The 20,281-nt window shown below is 40.9% G+C and overlaps 1 protein-coding gene across 2 annotated transcripts in view; it reads left to right on the top strand.

Annotated features, from left to right (window-relative positions):
- hecw1a (HECT, C2 and WW domain containing E3 ubiquitin protein ligase 1a) overlaps nucleotides 1-20,281 on the top strand; it is a 101,158-nt gene that overhangs the window by 60,003 nt on the left and 20,874 nt on the right. Inside the window, exons 8-12 of one of the 2 annotated variants that reach the window (XM_084746952.1) lie at nucleotides 6,344-6,486; nucleotides 6,840-6,940; nucleotides 8,389-9,380; nucleotides 10,834-11,407; nucleotides 19,260-19,358. In XM_084746952.1, the coding sequence (XP_084603078.1) occupies nucleotides 6,344-6,486; nucleotides 6,840-6,940; nucleotides 8,389-9,380; nucleotides 10,834-11,407; nucleotides 19,260-19,358 (1,909 nt within the window). The remainder of the gene's footprint in view (nucleotides 1-6,343; nucleotides 6,487-6,839; nucleotides 6,941-8,388; nucleotides 9,381-10,833; nucleotides 11,408-19,259; nucleotides 19,359-20,281) is intronic. The other variant, XM_084746953.1, reaches the window with a different exon arrangement.

The following is a 20,281-nucleotide window of genomic DNA, read 5'->3' as shown; positions in this document are numbered from 1 at the left end:
AATAATGCGACATAATAATGTACAATAATGTGACAATCCTATAGAGTATGCAACATCGATTAATTTAAACTACCCAACACTAGGGCAGGGGTGGGTGGACAAAATAAAAATAAAAATACCTCAATTTTGCAACAATAGTGCAGGGATCAATTTTGGTGCTTTCAAAAAATATCAACGCGACAAGATTTTTGATAAATAATCATCAGTAATGTGGATATAATGACTAAGTGGGTAAAGGCAAATAATAGAACAGTCTGGTTAATTCAGAAACTAACATTACTTTAATGCTTAAACCTGAAAGAGACAACATTATACCATATTATGATATAATGATAAACAAAATCTCAGACAATATCTAGTCTTCTATCATGGTATTGATAAAATATTCATATATTGCCCAGACTAAAAGTCATTATGTATCATTCTCTGTTGCACAGATTCAGAGCATTCATTTTTAATCTGTCTTTCACAAGCGTCCCAAGTTTATGGCAGTGCTATGTGGATGCAGGATCCCTTTAAACCTTGTTTCTGATTGGCTATTCCGGCTCTGAGCATGTATATGATTAATTACATTATCCCCTGCTTTTAACAGCATTCTTAAGAGTAAATCTCACAGCTTCCATATGATAAATAGGCTCAATTTTCCTCATTCCTCCTGCTTCTCCTCTCCTTGTCCTATCCCTTTGTCTCCCCACCCTCCTCCTCCGCCTCCTCTTCTCCTTCCTGTCCTCTGTTCCTCCTCTACAGCTTCATTTCACTCCTCTTCCTTCAGATTATCATTATATTCTGCTGCTGCAACATCACACACACCCTCCTCCTCCCAGCATTTCCTCTCTCTCCCCCTCTCTCTCCTGTACAATCACTCCCTCCTTATTGAGTTTGTCCCGCATCCTCCGCTCACAAACACGCACTTTTGCTCTGTCTGCTCCCTTCTGGCTCATCTTGTAAATTATTCACTCCGACTCCCTTTTCATCCTCCTCCTTTATCACCCTGCACACTGATTTCCCCAGCCCGGCCTTTCTTCCCCTCCTCTTTTCATTTTTCTATCTTCTTAGCACCACAATGTCATTTCATTTCATCCCATGCAACCAGGTGCACCTTTTAAATTTCAGTGCGCTCCTCTCCTCATTTCGCTCCCTTTTCTTGCCCTGTTTTCCTCCCCGTTCATGTTTCCTTTTTATCTCTTTTCATCTGTCCTCCAGCACTAGGACTGAAAATGAAATATCCCAGGACAAACACGAAATACCACATCTAAAAACCAAACACAGCCAAGATGATGCACACAGAGCCGCTGACTGTAATGCTTGCTGAAGTACAGCTCAGTTGCGAGGTTTAGCAGGGGACAGTAGCTAAAATCTGCTACAGTTGATACACACACCCACAGTAGTTGATAGTTGACTGTTCAGCAAGTGAACAGCCAGTTCTTGAAGTTGATGTGTTGGAAGCTGGAAAAATGAGCAGTGTGACTGCCTGGGCGACTTTTACAAGGGCTTTTACAAGGACTTTGATGGCTAGACGGCAACTGGGTCAGAGTATCTCCAAAACAGCAGGTTCTGTGGGATGTTCCAGGTGTGCAGTGGTTAGAACTAGGGTTGGGCTGATGGACGATAGCATTGCCCCTCATCATGGCTGACAGTCATCGACCACTGAGCCCTCTACCATTTTAACTTTAACTTTACTTCACTAACTTTAAAAGCCTTCTGTATTTGAGGTATTTGTCTCCTCAGAGTTGCCATAGATTTGTTGCCTAAGTTCAGTTTTTGACATGTGGGAGAGAAAATAAAAAGTTGTTGCTGCTGCTATTCATTGCACCATGTCTCCATGTCATCTTTCACTGTGGACCAAAAGTGGTCCAAAGAAAAACAACCAGTGAACCGGCAACAGGGACATGTTGCCCATCCCACAGAAGCGCTACTGTCACACAAATTGCTAAAAAAGTTTGCTGGCTATGATTAAAAGTTGTCAGGATATACAGTGCATAGCAGGTTGCTGCATGGCTGTGTAGCCATAGACCAGTGAGAGTGCCCATGCTGACCCCTGTCCACCTCTGAAAGCGCGTAAAGACCATGGAGCGATGGAAGAAGATGGCCTGGTGTTGACAAGGTGTTTACTTGGCCTCCAAATTCAGATCTCAATCTGATTGAGCATCTGTGGGATGAGCTGGAAAAATCAGTCCAATCCATGGAGACCCCGCCTCACAACTTACAGGACTTAAAGGATCTGCTGCTAATGTCTTGCGCCAGATACAACAGGACACCTTCAGAAGTCTCTGGAGTCCAGGCCTCGATGGATCAGAGCTGTTTTGGCGGCACGAGGGAAACTAAACATTATTACAGGATTAGGCATCTGGGTTTTAATGCTGCAGCTGACTGATACATATTCATTTGCATACAAACTAACACAACAAACAAACAAAATAGTAGTGAGGCAGCCTTTCATTTACCCTGGTAGAATGACAGGAAGGTATGAAGATGTGAGAAAGTTGATACCGCCCAAGCTTAGTGTGTAGCACCAGAAACTGGTACTTTTATTAACCTTCTAGACAGATTTCTGCAATCATATATCACTGACACTAACTTAACCCTAACCCTTTTTTGTGTCTTTATTCATATCTACTGTGCATTCTATTAAATTATGATTCATGCTGTTTCTTTTCCCTTTGCAGTGCAGACTAGTTTGGTTGAGCACTATAAATGAAATTTACTTTACAAAGAAGATATTTAATAATGTTCTTCAGCCCAACAAGACAGGGCAGCCAAATGACAATAATAAATAAGAAAGGGAGGTATGTTTTCCAGGTCACAGAAACCCAGAGCAGAAGTCATGTAATTTTCTATCAGGGCCATATTGGGACGCTGCTCCTGCTTCAGGCTTGTTCTGTACCACAGCAGAGCCCGTCTGGTGCTGTAAAGAACTGATTCAGAGAGGTTCCCTAAAGCACCGTGCTCAGATGTCTACACATTTATGATGCTATAAAAATACCTTCATAAAGGTCTTTGCAACACCATATGTTGGAAGTGTTCTCAAGTGTCTCTTTACATCACATCTATGGTCCAACTTAGTGATGATAAAATACTTCATTAGATTTACAGCAGTACATTAATTTCCTAACCTTCTTATCCTGGTGTTTATAGACACTTAAAGTATTTTGGGACTTATTTACCAGTCATGGAGTTCTTTTAATTATTATGACTCAGACTAAAACACAGTTGGTTTTGGTGTTTCCACGGCATTTTCTGATATTAAAAGGAAACTATGGAACACAATCGTCTTATGAATGAAAAAGAAAGAGTTTTAGAGATATTGGCCATACCGATGTATATGTTATGGCACTAAGTGACACTTAGCCTGTGGTCGCCAAAGAAGAAAAACATTTGAAAAATCCTAAACAATTGTCTTTTTCCAAAAATCATGACCTGGTTACTCAAGATAAGAAACTACCGGGACTGCAGTAGAACTCATGTAGGAACCACTTTATTTCTACAGTAGAATTCTACATGAAACTGCTCACAACAAGGTTTGTGGATTATCTTGAATAACCTGGTTATGATTTTTGGAAAGAGACACCGGTTTGAATTTTAAAATGTATTTTTTTTTTTTGGACATCACACTAAATGGGAAATATGGACAAACCAAGTGTCACAGGTAAGGAAGGCTGTGTTAAATTATGTTAAATCGCTCGTTTTGTACTGCATTGTATTGTTTTTACAAAATTTTACATTTGTACCACCAAACATGTATTCTGGCCACCGAATTTCTACAGCTGATATCTCCAAAACTCTATAACTCACACCAAAACTATGTAGATTGATGAATAGCACTACAGGCCAGAGGAAAAATATGTATTTTTGATTTGCAGTGAACTGTGCCTTTAAGCTTAAAGTGCTTAACAGTAGTTATGCATAAGGCCATCATTATCCAATACCCTAATTGTCATCTGTAGCCTCAGTGGCCACTGTTCATAGTAACATAATAACATAGTCTCAGGAAAATATTGTCAATCTCATTATTTAAAGGTCCCTTATTGGACTTAAGAGCTAATATATTTGGGTTAAAATGGTTATAGATATACCAATATATACTTATATTTCTAGGCTTGTTGTACCAATATAGATACTTTTGGATTAAAGCTGCTAATACCGTATAATTAGTGCCAGTATTCATTTAAGCATAAAGAATTTGAATAGCAGAAATTTAGAAACATGTCCCAAAGGGCTTTAAGCTGTGCTCAGTGTTTCTGTCTGAATTATATTTTGGTAGCAGTGGAAACGCTTTGGAGGATTTGGACAGTTAAAGTTCTGTGCTCTGAAGCGATGTTTAAGCAGCTTGGACAGCGATCAGACCCCTGCTGAGAGACAACAGACAGAGACACAGAGAGGGAGAGGGAGATAATTTATTTCATCCCAACTAAAGCCACATACATCTCTAATTGGCTTGGAGAAATAAAAATAAACCCTAAATTAAGCGGGTACAAAGCTGGGGAGATACTTTAATCCAGCAGACCACTGCAGCTTCAACGATACACTGAGACCATCAGCTGGCAGGAAAACGAGGGATGTGAAGGTCACATTTTACAAGCGAGACTAAATAAACAGAAACAACATTTTGTGGATTCCTCATAAAGGCTTCCAAAAATAAACCAATTTAGAAAGAGATAGACTAGCGCTATAAAGAGAAATACGTCATTATAAATTTCACAACGACATGACTTACTGAGGGCTTTCACATTTGGTTGTATTATAGTGTACAGTGTTTCAATTTGATCAGTTTCATTTCATGACAATTTATAATCTTGGTTAAATTTAAGAAAAGACTGTGGTTCATCAAAATCATCTTTCCTGTTGTAGTTTCTTGACTGTGGTGTTTGTGCTTCACTGTGCAGAGCAGAGTTTGTTTCCACAGTTGTTTGCCTGAAGGGATGTACGAGCAGAATTCAAATCACATTTAGATTAGAGCCAATAATAGTCCAGCATGCATTTTGCACGAATGCGATGTGAAAACTTGAATCCTCCGGTGTTTACCTGCACCAAAATTGGACATTTTGTATGCAGCATTTTTTAAATCAACTATATTTACTTATGTTTATAGATTCTGGATTTTTCAGTGTGAGACAAGAAGGAGATGTAATTAAAAAGAAATGGGGAAAAACATAATAGAAACATTTTATTATTCAAAGCAGCGTATTTTTCTGTTTTAAAACATCACAACACCTTGACCCAAGCCAGTACTGACTCTTTAGCCATGGTAGTGGCATGGCTCTGTGGAGGGCAATGATACTTTGATCCAGTCTGAAATATTTCAACAACTATTGGACTGTAATAATTTTATAGTTGCATACTGTGCCACGTGAGGAATAATCAATGAGTAGAAATAAAAGCAGATTTTTCTGATGGAAGTTTTGCACTCAAAATTGTAAGTTATGAAGCAAGAGCTTACCATAGTCATGACACACACTGGGTTGCCACAGTTGATAATAAGTACCACTGCTCCCTAACTACTGCGAGCACTGCGATGTCTCTCTGTAAATAAGTAAATTGGGTGTCTGAGTTATTTATTCATAATTAAAGAGATTTTCTTAAATCCTTAATAGTTGGAAGACAGTCTTTTTACTTGTAACTCCCAAAATCTCTTTTTTTTCCTTTTAAAACCTGTCCTTTATTGAGGATATTTCTATAAAAAGGCTGTTGTGGGTCATGTAAAAGGTGCCGCTTCTTCTCAACCTTGTTACTTAGTCTCTGGTCCTCCCTTTGACTGCTGAGGGGAAACAGAAAGCTTAAGGATTTTAGCCAGATAAAATAGATCAGATGTGTGAGAAACTTTGCCCACTTGCTCATATGCATCACCTCCAGTTAGGAAGTGGTGTGAGCTGTGACAGCTGTGCTTTTTATTATCGCTATGGTTACAGTTGGGTAGCAGATAAATTTCAAATGGTGATTAAACTTGAACTAAACTGTGTGTGTGTTGAACCTTTTTAAAGTATAACTGCCAGTCAACTGCTGAAGAGGACTGACTCAGACCATGGTATAACTGTGACTAATCCACTTTAAATAAAATGTTCTTCGTCAGTGTCACTATAAATGTGGTGTTTCTGCTCCAGTATTCTCTGATTAACAGCAATATTTAGCCTAATTTTAAAAAGTAAGGTGAGGGTTTATATTTAGGGAAAAGGTGGCATTGATTCTTGAATCAAGAGAGAGAAAGTTTGGTTTGTTTTTGACCAAATACCTGCAAAACCGATCTTATGGTGTGACCATAGTACACAGACAGATATCAAACATCATCCCAGTCCAGTGACACAGAGCGTGACGATGGTCTGTCCTCTGTGTCCGTCTGTTTCTTCAGAGGTTTAACTTTGTGTCTCTGCCCACTGACGTCCTGGAGATCGAGGTGAAGGATAAGTTTGCCAAGAGTCGGCCGATCATCAAGCGCTTCCTGGGGAAGCTCTCCGTCCCAGTCCAGAGGCTGCTGGAAAAACATGCCATCGGGTAAACCACACACACGCCATACACACTCATGCACCGGGACTGTGTTTGTCATCGGTCCAAATATTACTCCAGTGCTCGATGATTCAAGTCTGTAGAGCTGTGGAAGGTTTCCCACACACAAAAGCCCACATGCACAATAGATGAAATGACGGATGTAGGTGGCTGCAGCCAGTTTAAATCTCATGGGCCGATCTGATTTTAGCTATGACATCATTAGCTGTCATTCCAACAGCCTGCATTTCCTGTACTGCAGATTCTTGCTTGTCAAAATAAATATCGGAGGGAGTCTCTCCCTGCACTTGTACTTCACACACTCTTGTCTCTTTCTCTCTGTCTCTGTCTTTTGTCTGCAGGGATCGGGTAGTGAGTTACTCGCTGGGTCGCAGGATGCCAACAGATCATGTCTGCGGCCAGCTGCAGTTCCGCTTTGAGCTGACCTCTTCTATTCACCCAGGTACATCAGGCAGCGTGCCATTTAGCAGCATGAACAGACATATTATCTCCCCACAGCTTTAAAGAAATCTGTTGCACTGGTGCATCGTGTTATCCGTCTCTACAGGGAAACTGCATGAACCTTTAAACTTATGTTCACTATGAACTGTTGGCTGTTTACTTGCATTGTGGATTATGTAGGTACCAGTTTTTGTTTGTTTGTTTGTTTTTGCCAAATATTTTTATTGAGAGCAGTATAAAATACCAGTGAATGTGCAGATGTACCTTTAAAAAATTTTGAACGTTAAAAAACCTAATAATGAGAAACAAAAATGACACATGAAAGAATAAAAAAGAAAGATTTATATACCCAAACACACCAACATTCACACACCTCAGCCTGGCTCATTAAGAAAGACGAGGACATCACAGGGAGCTGTGGATTCATCTCCGTACTTAGCGTATCAGACATGGGAGTCCTCTACACCAGGGACCAGTTCTAGGGGACGCTGACTGCAGTGGAGAGCTTCCTGACTGTTAGTGCAGGATCTGATGGTGGATGTTTCAATAACAGCGCGTCTGTGGTTTTGCCGACAGCCGTAAGCTCCAGAGTCTCAAGAGGAAGTTTAATCACCAAACTCTTGCTTCTATTGATTCTAAGCTAAAACGCAGGGGAGCATTGTTCTTCAGTAATGAGATCCAGCAGTGATGCTGGAAGATGATGACCTACAAATCCTTAAAGAATGATCAAAAAAAAAGGTGTAAAACTTACCAGTACATCCTCTAATTGTAACAGAGGGAGGGTTAGGAGATTTCCACTGTCACAGTAGGAAACATATGGCTAGTAAAGATGTATAGACCACCTCCCCCTCCCCTCACCCTCCATAACAGTCAGTTCCAAACATACCTATAGTGACTCTCTCAGTCCAAATCAGCCCAGCAGTTCACTTCAGCTCATTTCACTTCCAACAACCCGACAAAGAAGAAAAAAAAATACCATCCTGTCACCATCCTCTGGCTCTGGTGGCTCAAACATGTCTGGACATGTCCAATTAACCTGCTAGACAGAGCGTCCAATTTCCCGGTGGTTTTCAGGTCATAGTGGTGTTTGACACTGAGACTGCAGAGCGAACATGCCTCTAGCATTTCAGAGCAGAGAAAACTGCTCTTTTTTTCATGGTTTTGAGACCTAATTTTATCTACTTAGTGATTTTTTATCATTTGAATTTGTCTGGGTGGTTAATGACACATGTTTCTGTGGTGTGACAAACTCAGAACACATTTAATGTTGCTTTACACAAACTTTAACTGTCAATCATGAGTCCAACAATGTAATAGGAGTGCAATTCTAAATCTGTACATCAGTGTACACAGCAGCAAACTTGTGAATGTCAAGAATATGATAAACACGTCAGTTAGAAGGCAGTGACTATGTGAGTCAGCTGAAGTCTCTTTGTGCTCTTTTCTCAGACGATGAGGAGGTGTCTCTGGTCATAGAAGCAGCCTGTCCTGAGAGGGAAAACGCAGCAAATGAGACCCACGCTGCTGATGCACCTGATGATGACACACTCAGTGTGGGACCTGACATGCCTGACCTCCCCCTGGACATCCCTCCTGAAACTGACACCTCTGCAGCACCGGCCCCCACAGCTGAAGGCTCAGCGCCTGAGGAGGCCCAGCCTGCTGAGAAGGAGGAGACTGAGGTGACACCAGAGACGGAGCAAGGAACTGCGGAGGAGGAGAGCACAGTGAGGGAGGAGCCCCTGCCTACAGAGCCTCAGGTGGAGCAGGAGGAGGAGGAGGGGGCCACAGCTGAGCGACAGGAGGAAAACAATGGAGCGGTGGGAGATGAGGGAGAAAGGGAGGGGAGGCAGCAGGTGGAAGGAGAGGAGGAGCAGAGAGCAGAGTCTGCAGCCCAAGCTGAGGAGGAGGTGGCAGGAGGAGAAAAGGAGGTTGGGGAGGAGACACAGCCAAAGCCGGACTCTGACAATCCTGAAGCAGCAGCAACAACAAACAGTGAGGCTGCTACTGTGGAGGCCCCCGCAGAGGGAGACACCACCTCCCAGGAGACCCCTGTACCAGCTGAAGGGACCCCACAGGAGGCGACACAGGAAGGAGAAAGAAGCTGCGTCCCCTGCACCTGCCAGGCCCTCTTCTCAAACTACAACTCCAATGCTCCATCGCGCCGCAAAAACCGCCCCTGTTCTCTCCCAGTGTCGGAGCTGGAGACGGTGATCGCGTCGGCCTGCGGCGAGCCGGAGACGCCACGGTCCCACTACATCCGGATCCACCACCTCCTCCACAGCCTCCCGTCGGCCCAGCGCAGAGCTCCCAGCCAGGAGGAGGAGGAGAACGGGAACGGAGAGAACACCACCTCCACATCCCCAACTCTTAAAACCTCCAAAGAGGAGGAAGGGCAGGAGGACGAGGATGAGGAAGATACCACCCAGTCCCCCTCACAGGTACAGACAGTGATGGAGAGTAAACACAGTAGCTAAAACTGTACTGAAGTTGCCATATAGTAAGTGCATTGGCTTAAGTCTCCTGTCACTGGCTAGATTTTCTTTTTTTCTTTTTTTCCCTCACATTTATTTATATGGTTTTACCAACAAGATGGTTGTAACAATCAGTATGCTATCAGGGGGACAGAGCCAAGACGAGAAGCAGAGGTCTAGTTTTCTCTCACACCACTTGAATTACATTATGCTTTAAGGTTATTATGAAACTCTTACCCAATGAAACCAAAATTGAACTGCCTACCCCAGCTTTAAGTAACTTCATTAATAAAGAAAAAGATTAAAAAATATCAACCACTTGTTTTATTCCCTCTTGTTTTGTGGCAACAGATAATCTTCTTTGGGTGAATATCTTTTTATACAGTATTTTTATTGATTTTCGAGGATCCAGCAGTTACAAATGAAATCTTACACTCAGCACAGAACACAAATCAATCAATCAGTCAATAAATCATTTAGTAAATTAAGTAAATAGCAATAGCAAAAAGTGGGGAAAAACAAGAAGAAACAGGATTCTGAGAATAAAGTCAGAATTATAGCTTTAATTTTCAGAACGCAGACTCAAAATTCAAGATCATATTTCACATGTGGCTCTAATTCTCTCAGTGCTTTAACAGAGAGCGAAATATTCTGTGAATTTCAGAAGGATTCTGTGTCTGTGTCTTAGCAGCTTACTGCTCTCTCTCTCTCTCTCTCTCTCTCTCTCTCTCTCTCTCTCTCTCAGCACTGTCCATGGTTCTGAAACAGCAGCAGTGCAGTTCATTCATCTGCATTTGTTCAAATATTGTTAGGGACGATTTAGTCCTACAAAATATCGGTAGGGATATGTAAACCTAGTCTCAAACCGAGTCTTTATCCCTATTGTGTAATCAAAATATTTGGATGTGAATATTAGACCAGTTTTATGCTCTATTATGCACTCTAATAATTAAACACATTAAGGTATTGGTCAGTCTGTTGCTCACTGTACCTCAAGAACAATGAGATTGATTTCTATGAAATTTGGGACATTCATGTTCCCCTTAGGAGGAAGTCTACTGACTTTAGTCATATCCAGACTTTTCCTCTCGCACCACCAACAGGTCAAAATTTTATTTAATTTTAGTTTATTATTATCAGTAATAATAATCACATCATCCTTACATTTGCAGCCTGGTTCTCAAACTTTTTTATGCCATGCCACGCTGCAGAGTCCAAAAAAAAGTTTACACCCCACACCCCACAATTTTCTTTTATCAATCATCAACAGTTATAGGGGAAACAACTAATAAAAGATCCAAGATGAGATATTGCACTCGGCCATATTGTGATTTCAATAATGTCGTAATTAATTGTGCAGCCTTAATTAAAAGGCTTACTTATTGCCTCTTAAAATGTTTTTCACTGTGCATTCCTGCAGGTCCCTGAGTGTCCGGGCCCCTGCTGCCGTCGCTCTCTACCCCGCAGCCTCTCCATCGAGCGCCTCTCTGAGCTGAACCAGCTCCTAGAGGGGGAGGGGATCAGCCATGCAACAGTCAGGAGGCTCTCTCCCTCCTGCCTGGAGAGCGAGGAGGGGGATTCCAGCACAGGAGGAGGAAGAAGAGTCGGCGGGAGCACCCACAGACCTCCAGGTGAGAACGAGTGCGAGTTCTGCGACACGTCCTGCTACAGCACCTCCTGCTACAGCACTTCCTGCTACAGCACGTCGTGCTACAGCAACTCGGGCTACGAGGGGAGGAACCGCTTCTGCAGCCACACCCGCCTCTCCTCAGTGGACAGCAACAGGCTCTCCGGCAGCACCGTGTTCTCCTCCCAGGACGAAGACGAGGACGAGGAGAGCGCTTTCGAGTCTGTACCCGACGGCGGCCAAATTGCAGAAGGCCAGGAGCCGGGCGGGGCAGGAGGGGAGAGGAGGTCAGGGAGGTGGAAGGAGGCCAGGAGAGGAGAGCACGGGGAGCCAGCTGTGGCAGGACCCAGCGACAGGAACAACTTCGGTGAGATAAAACATGACCTTCTTATTGAGTGTCTGTTGTGATCTGTGTCTGTTTTCAAACCTTGGGGAAAATAGTCACATGGTGGCTTTTTACACCAATATATAGCTATATAGCTATATAGTTATTTACACCTCAGGTGCAAACAGTATTGTTGGCTACAGACACCTGGGTTCTTGTCTCTGCCATAAGACTGTGCACCTGATGTAAATAGCCACATTACTATTCCATTCTGAGTGCAAATAGCTTTGGCTAGTAGTGGCTACTGACACCTGGGTGCTATTAGCATCTGCAATTATGAAATTACATGAGAAACCACTATATTTAAAAGCCTGTGTGTAAATTACCCCTGAAGGTAATGCCTTGGTCTATTTCTGCATTGCAACTATCAAAAATGGTAGAAATGCCAAAAAACAACTTAAAAAAAATCTCTTGCAATTTTATAAATTGAATTGATAATCCATAATTTAAAGGTACAGTCTGCAACCTTTCCCTATAAAAATGACTCATATTACACAACCCCTTTCGGTCATAACTTAGGCCCACTATAAGTGCGTGGTGGCGGCTGAATCTGCAGAGACCCTGCTTGTATTTCCTTACTTTTTCCTTATAACAAATAGAAATTACCACAGAGTCTCAAATGGTGACCTTTTGATAAAGCTACTACAAGGAACTTTCGTATTTTGTTGATTTGATTCAGACTCAAGTGGGAAACTTGACTTGCAGTCAGAGCACAAGATGAAAAACAACACATGTACAAACAACCAAAGCACAGACAGACAAGAAGAATAGAAATGTCTCCTGTACATATAATATACAGAATACAGTAAAAACAATAAGAACACACAACCCTTAGTAAAATGGCAAATGACACGTACAAATTTAGCAAGGTAATTGCACAAGGGATGAAGTACTTTTTAGTTCTATTGCACTGGAATCTGGGTAATCTAAATCTGTAGCCTGAGGGAGGGTCACAAATTCTTCAAGAGGACGGTGGTTTTTGAAGTCTAACCTGGACATGGCCTTGCAGAGAACCTGCTCGTCAAAGATAGCCGCCAAGGAGGTCTGTGGGACACCTGTTACCCTGCCAGCCACTCTAATAATACGGCTCAGGTGGCTTTTATTCCTGATGCTCAAGTTACCTTACCAGGCAATCATAAAGGTGGTGAGAACAGATTCAATAAAGGACAAGGACGACCTGTCTACATTAAAAGCATTTACTTTTCTAAGGAAATACAAATGGTGTCGTCCCTTCTTGCAGGCTGCATCAAAATTAACGTCAAATTTAGGTCATTATCAATGACTGGATCAATATATTTGTACTGTTCAACAAATTCAATGCCAGTTCCAGTGATAACATTCTGAGATGGTGGGTGGGATACTCCTCCTTCTAGAACAACAACCATGTCCCTGGTGTTTGAGGTATTTAATTGGAGGAATGCGTCATCGCACCAGCTAACAAACTCATCAACCACTTGTACAAAAATAATAGTGTTTCCACCGTAATAACCACATAATATTACATCAAAAACAAAATTATCCAAATAAAAATCTCCTCTTACTTCCTTTTAACTGGCTAACATACTACTCACTGGCTCGTTTCATCTGATTTCAAGGAGAATCCGACTCTATTTTTTACAGGCCTCTATTTGAGACACCCTCTTATTCCTAATTCCCAACATGTATAATGCAAAGTTGTCATCACCATTCCTGCTTCACTGTAAGCAGGTATGGTGTTTAGCAAAACCCAACCTTGCTGCAGAAATATTTCACAATAAAAGTTATCTGCAGAACCTCTATATCTCTGATCTTATCTATATCAGCTGAAATTCCTCACTTTTTTTAGGCTTTGAATGTGAAAAGTCTGCAGGAAGTGTTGAGTTTTTATTGACGGCAACTTAACAGCAGTTTTAAAAGTATTGTGTTAAAAAGAGAAAGTAAGAGCAGCAGAGTTGTACTGCATGAAATGTTGTGGTAGTGGTGGAATTGGAGCTGTGGAAATGTACATTATCCAGAATATAGTACAGGTAATTCCACCTGCCTTTTATTTGAGAATGTACCGCAAGTGACAATCACAACCTAACCTCTTGGTCATATTAACCATGCCTGAGTGCTGTCAAACTGTGTAGAACAGGCAGCAGAATTCTTTAATTTAATAATTAATGACACTGATTAAAAATGTATCAGGGAATTCACTGTGAGATGAGGGGGAGAGTGTCCCCCGTCCCCTCGCTGAGGTCATTAATTAATGGAGACCTGTGTTCCAAAGCCCTAAAGCCATTAACTTTTAACAGATAGATGAAGCCAGACATTTTCCATATTCCATGTGTAACCAGGCTTAAAAAGAAGTAACACTGACAAGCATTCAGTCAGTGTATATAGAAGCATTTGATGCTGATTTAATTTACATACAGCAAATAAAACTAATGTAATGTAACTGCGAATTGTTGTCATTTTTGGTTTTAGCTGCTTCATATGTCCTGCTGTCAAACAGGACTGTTTAACTGGTCTTTCACTGAATATGGCTTCATGTTTTATACTGTATTTGTACATTTTACATGACGACTGTTATGGATAGAAAAGTAGGTCACACAACCACACACACACATACACACACACACACACACACACACACACACCCGCTTGCATAAACAAAATGAAATTCCCTCCTCTGAAATGCAATCAGCACACTGCCAGACTCCCTGCCAGGTTTATTCTTTCAAATGTTTTTTCTTTTCTGTTTCCCTGCCTGTTCCCATCAAAACGCACAGAACGCACGCCAGCTGAGGCTTTTTTCATTTTGAAAATACAATTTTATGCTTATTCTCAGAATGTTCTCACATTTGTTTAGCTAATTTAGTTTAGTTTCGTTCATTTCGCTCATTTCAGTGGGGGTTTTTCGGCCTTCCATTAAAAAATCAGATCTGGATCAGCATAATTGTGTGAATTTTTGATATTGTGGATTCTATTTGATTGATTAGATAACTGCAGTGTATGTTTATTAGAAGCTCTTACTTTATATGTGGTCTTTTAAACCAAATAATTTAGTTGTTTGGCATAAATGATTTTGGTTGTGGGTATAAGGAAAATCAGATTTGGGTCTTCTGCCATCTTTAGCCTGATGTAAACATGGTAGAGGACCAAAATGCAGCAGGACAAACAAGGAAGTGAGTGAGTAATGCTGTGGTAAGTTCTGAGCTGTAGCTATTTAAAGGTATCTGCAGAGTGAGTTCATTGTGTAAGTGTTATTTTTGGCTTAAACTAAACTGTGTTGGCACTGTGGGTGTGTACTGGACAGCAGCTCTGCTGGAGGACAGGAGTGATCGAAAGCTCTGTGCTGAAGTCTGTAAACATTTATAGGCTGTCATTATCATGTAAGGGTTTAATTAATAATGATGATAATAACAATAATAATGATAATAATTATAATACTACAATTTAAACTGTAAACTGGAGTTTTGTTCCTGACCTTACTTAATTCAGGTCATCAGGAGTTATTCATTTCTGTCAGCTCATCTGTCACTAAAACAAAAACAAAATGATTTATTGATCATTTCCAAATTTCCAGACCACACACTGGACAAATTCAATTCACTGGACAAGTCTTCTTCCAAAAGAGCGTACCCAAACCTTTCAGTTTGCAGAGGTAGATAATCTGAACTCCAATCTGAACTCTAAAATGGTGCTTTTTCTTTGACCAATAATAAAACATATTTTTTTTTCACAGTTCTCACATTCCCCATAGTTATATTTGATCAAGTAAAAAAAACCTGTTAGACATACAAAGTATTCTTCAAACCCATATTTACAGCACGCATCATACATGTCTGTTATCGTCTGTTATCCAGGGCCCTTTTTGTCTATTTTCACCCATAATGATGAGACTAATCCAAAGACTGGCGACCCAAACCTTTCACTGAACCTCACAGGACCCTCAAACCATATTTACTTTGACTGCTAAAGTTGTAGTATATCTGTAAAAACCCAGGAAATACTGGATGGCTGATGAAAAGCTTCAAACCTGGGATAACTCCCAAACCCCAACTCCACAACCAAGAACTGAACAAATACAAGCCTAAATTCATTTGGTAAACATGAGGAAACCCATTGTTTAATTTTGCCAGTAGATAAATTAATAATACTACATACAGTAGCAGAGGTCATAATAAGTCATTGTCTGGCAATTCAGTTCTTTACGCTCAAAAGTCAAGACAGGCAAGACCTGAGTCAAGTCCCAAGTCTTAATCTTTGAGTTTTGAGTTTCAAACAAGTCATAATGTGCTCTACACCAGATGTAATGGCATTATTGGCACAGTTCTTTCTGTCTGGCTGTAATTTTCCTCCTGCACCTTTTGCATACTGCAATTAATTTTTTTGTTGACCAACTAGTAGTTTTTTTGTGAATTAAATTATCTAGCTCAGTAACACGATGTTAGTTCTTCACGATTCTCTCCTGCGACTTGATTGAATGCTGTTTGATTGGTTCAGACGAAGTGGATCTGGGGAATTAAGTGTCAGTTTTCTGGGAACAGAAATTAGCATTAACATCAGTTGATTCAGGAAATGAAGGGACTCACACATTTTAATTAGTCTTTTTCTTTGGACTATGGGAAGGTATTGAGTATTTTCAAGTTAAAAGACTCACGTCCAAGTAAAGTCACGAGTCATTGGAAGTTGAGTTGCAAATCAATTTTGATTTTGTCAAGTCGAGTCTAAAGTCATCAAAGTTGAGTCTGACTCAAGTCCAAGTCATGTGACTTAAGTTCACACCTCTGCTTCACAGTAGTATTCAGTAGTAATGTAGATATTAGGGCTGCACAGTTAATTGCAATCACAATGAAATCGCATTATGGCCAAGTGCAATATCCAAAGAGGGAAAATGTGGAAAGGAAAGGAAAAATGTGTAAGAAAACAGCATTACAATGAAGTACGGTAGTGCGTAGATGAACCAGCCTAAAAATCCTGTGCTCCAGATGAGAGAAAACATGTTTGTTTGGTTCAGAACTCAATAAATATCGCATTTTAATCTTTTTTTTTTGGTCAATGAACATAAAAATTGTAATGCAAAGCTGATCATCGTGCAGCCCTAGTAGATAGTAGCATAAAATATTATAATTATTTTTCTTGATTAATGTGAAGTTTGACATGATTTGCCTCATAGGTTTGACAACTTTTAAAATATATTGAAACATATCAAGGGAGACAGTGACAGATTGTAATGCACACCTTTCAGTGCGTCTGTCAGACGTGTATGAAGGCGGGTGGTGACCTCAGCTGCCAGCGTTTAACTTATGCAGCCTGATGAGGTCCTCTCTGAGGATGACAAACAGTTGATCATCATTGTGCCAGTTCTCATTTTTTCCCTGGCGAGGTGTAGAAGATGCTGCTGATGTAACTGCACAGCCTGCAGTCTGGTTTGGTTTGTTTTTTTTCCCTTTTCTTCTCCAACTCCTTTGCTATGAGGCAGAATAAATATTTTTGCTGAAGTCATGTTAAAGCTGGTGTGAACCTACCACTGCTGTCAAACAGTTACTTCAGCTATTCGGCTTACATCATGAGAATCTGTAATGTTATGTTGCAGTGAGCAGAGGCTGTGTTAACGACATTCCCACTCTCAGTGTTGGTGTTTCTGCCTGTTATGATTTTTCTTGCACATTTCTACCTGCTGTGACCGCAATGATGTTTGTGCCTTTTGCGGTGATGTATGAGCAGACTCATGTCTCCTCATTTTTCTCCTGCTACATCAGTGTCCTTGGTGATAATGTTTGTACCCAGTGGGGGGATGCCTCCTCATTAATGTGATAGTGTTGTATGGATCAGTTGATCTTTCCACAGTCCCATCTCAAAGCATGTTGTGCGTCTTTCTATTTGGCATTAACACACATTTTCCCTCATCCGGCACAATTATCATTTTAATAGCAGTTGGAAATGCTCCAATGGCTCCAAAGGGACTGTGAGTAGCCAGTGAGAGTGCTTCTTACAGTGAGGTGATGTGGAGTGAGTGGGTATTGTTTCATGTTTGAGATCATCGGTTCTAATATTTGTGAGGTTATCAGGGGACGGTTGATCAGTCTTCATCATGCTGGATGACTCTGCAAACCTCTGGATTTAGTTTCATGCCAGTGTTATTCTACAAAATCCACACATGCAACTACATTATAGTTTATATTAACAATGGGTCAAATAACTTTTTGTAATGTAAAAGATGTAGCTACTAACAGCTTAACCAAGTGTGTTAGCCTCATTCAGTTCATTGTTTTATTTACACTCTTAGAAATAAAGAACCATGAAGGGTTCTTTGGCTTGTCTCCATAGGATAACCTGTTTAGTTCCTGTTGGAACATTTTATAAAGGTTCCACTTGAGACTCTTTTAGAAAGTTCTACCCTAGACTCCAACAGAAAGGGTTATACCTAGAATCATCTTCGAAAGGTTTCAAGCAGAAGTCCCTTTGAGAGGTTCTGCAGAGAACACATCTGTGGTGTAATTTTCTACACAGAACCCTTTCTGGGGCTTCTATCAAGAACCTTTCCACCCTCCTAACTAACAAGAACTGAGCCAGGGCGTTCTACCAAGAATCCTTTTATATTAGTGTTCAATCAAGCCTTGATGAGCCCTTTATTCAAAAAAGGGTTCTTTTGGTGAAACGGTTTCTTGATGGAACCAATAGTTTTCTGGTAAAAACCTATATAGAACCCTTATTCATAAGTATGTAGGCCCACAACTTCACTGTTTTGTTTCAGTGTCAGTGCCAGACTAGCTGGTGAACATAGTGGAGCATTTAGCAGCTAAACAGCCAGATAAACTGCATGGTACAGCTTAGCTTAGCTCTTGCAAGTTGAGCCAAAACTAAATGGTGACATGACACACTGCAGACCACTGCTTTGTCAGATAAGCATAACATAGTGAATGTGTGGAGGAGCAAGCGAGAGCTAGCAGCAGAAAGTGATGGTGAATGCAGGCTGAGGAGAGTAGACGGTGAGCAGGGAAGTTGTCAGTGTGGCAGTAAATGTACAGTGCAGGTTACAGTTTGTCAGTGAATGAAGACTGCAGCTCCTCAAGACCATCTCACCAACATAAACTATGGTTAAGGTTAGGCTAATAAAATACTTGAGGGAAAGGTTAAGGAAAGATTGTCATGATTGAAAAATGCAATACATGCACATCCATCACCCCAATCTTGACGCTCTTGCTTACCACCTTGCTGACGAGGGATGCCCCGCTACTAACATTAAAATAACAATTTGGCCAGTGGCAGACACCAAAGTTTTTTTTGGTTGTGTATTTAGTTTTTGTTGTTATTTGTCCCACTTTTTGTGCTGGGAAACCAATAAATTATCATTATAAAAAACACTTATGTAATGCCAGTTGTGTCCAGTCAGTGGCTTCTTCTTCAAAACAGCAGCTGGTTATGCTAACTATTGTATAACAATAGTTATACAATAGTTAAACAAATAACATACACAACATTTAATGAGCACAATATTGATACGACACAACAGATAAACATTGGCCATTGCCATCAGTGAATGTCATCTTACAGATAGATCGATTGCCATCAACAAACGTTGTTCAGCCAATGAATTGGTGCACTTCTATCACTAACATAAAGGGCACATTACTCCCGTCTCCTCGCGTTGGCGTTTAGTGTTGCTATTAGACGAAATCATGAGCTGCAGACCTGCACAATATGAACAAAATTGCCATGGATACTAGGCTGGAATTAACACGGTTAACTGTCACATAATCTGGAGTATCCACATCCCAAGTGTGCGCCCTGTCCTAGCCTGACAGATGTTAGTGTATCCCCAGCCTTTTGGTAATTCAACACGTCCTGTCTCTCTGATGTCCTGTAGGCTCAGGCTTCTCCCCTCCTGTCGGCCATCTTCCAGTCCTGCGACCCAGCCATGACCCAAACCATTTTCCTGCTGCCACTGACCAAGCCTTACCTCCAAGTAAGAACCAACACCTCCCAGTCTTACTCTGGAGTCACATCCCTACACCTTGGTTTGCTCTTTGTGTGTGTGTGTGTGTGTGTGTGTGTGTGTTCCAGTCAAGTTGCATGCTGCCATGTATGTTTGCTTTGCAAACATATTCCATCACTTCTGTGTTCGCCCTCATCATCATCATCGTCACCTCATCCTCCCTCCTTGGTTCATGGTTGGATCTGCCCTCAGTGTCTGGATGGCTCGCTGGTCTTCGTTGATTCCTGGGAAGGTCACCTGCCCTTAGCTGTTACATCATCATCCAACTGAGTTCCTAACCAGTGTTCCCCTAACAATACATGGTGTTAAGTTTTCTTCAGTGTCAACGTAATTCAGTGATTGTTGTCTGTACATTAAAGGGATAATTTGGATTTTTTGAAGTGTGGTTGTAGGAGTCAGTGTGTTAGTGGATGGCGGTCAACACAGTCCCAGTTTGGAGAAGCAGCAGGAGTACTGGTGTGGACAGGGTCAGCAGAAAAATGTATTTTAGCCACCAAAAAAAAAAAAAATCAGTATAAGTTTAAGTGTTCTAGAGCTGCAACAGTGATTATTGTGATATTTTCTGGCTTTCTTTGACTTTGGTGAACACTGATTGATATTTTTCACCATTTTCTGGACCAGACAGTTAATCAGCTAAAGAAAATGATTGTCATATTAATTGATAATGAAAATAATTGTTACAAGAGAAACTTGGACATACATTTTGAACTATTTTTCAACTGACAAGATTATGACAAGATTAATTAATCAATTAATATATATGGCAATATTGCTTTCTGGAATTTTCAAATTGCAGGAGGTGCAATATTTGTTAGAGGTAAAATGTGTATAAAAAAATTTTAATTAATGAATCATGATTGCAATATCAGTTAAAATAATTGCAATTAGACATC

This window comes from Lutjanus erythropterus, chromosome 21 (genome assembly GCF_056507025.1).
Source record: "Lutjanus erythropterus isolate fLutEry1 chromosome 21, fLutEry1.hap2, whole genome shotgun sequence".
NCBI classification, from domain to species: domain Eukaryota; kingdom Metazoa; phylum Chordata; class Actinopteri; order Lutjaniformes; family Lutjanidae; genus Lutjanus; species Lutjanus erythropterus.
Note: the sequence above shows the minus strand (reverse complement) of the source record. Positions and strands in the feature narration are given on the sequence as shown.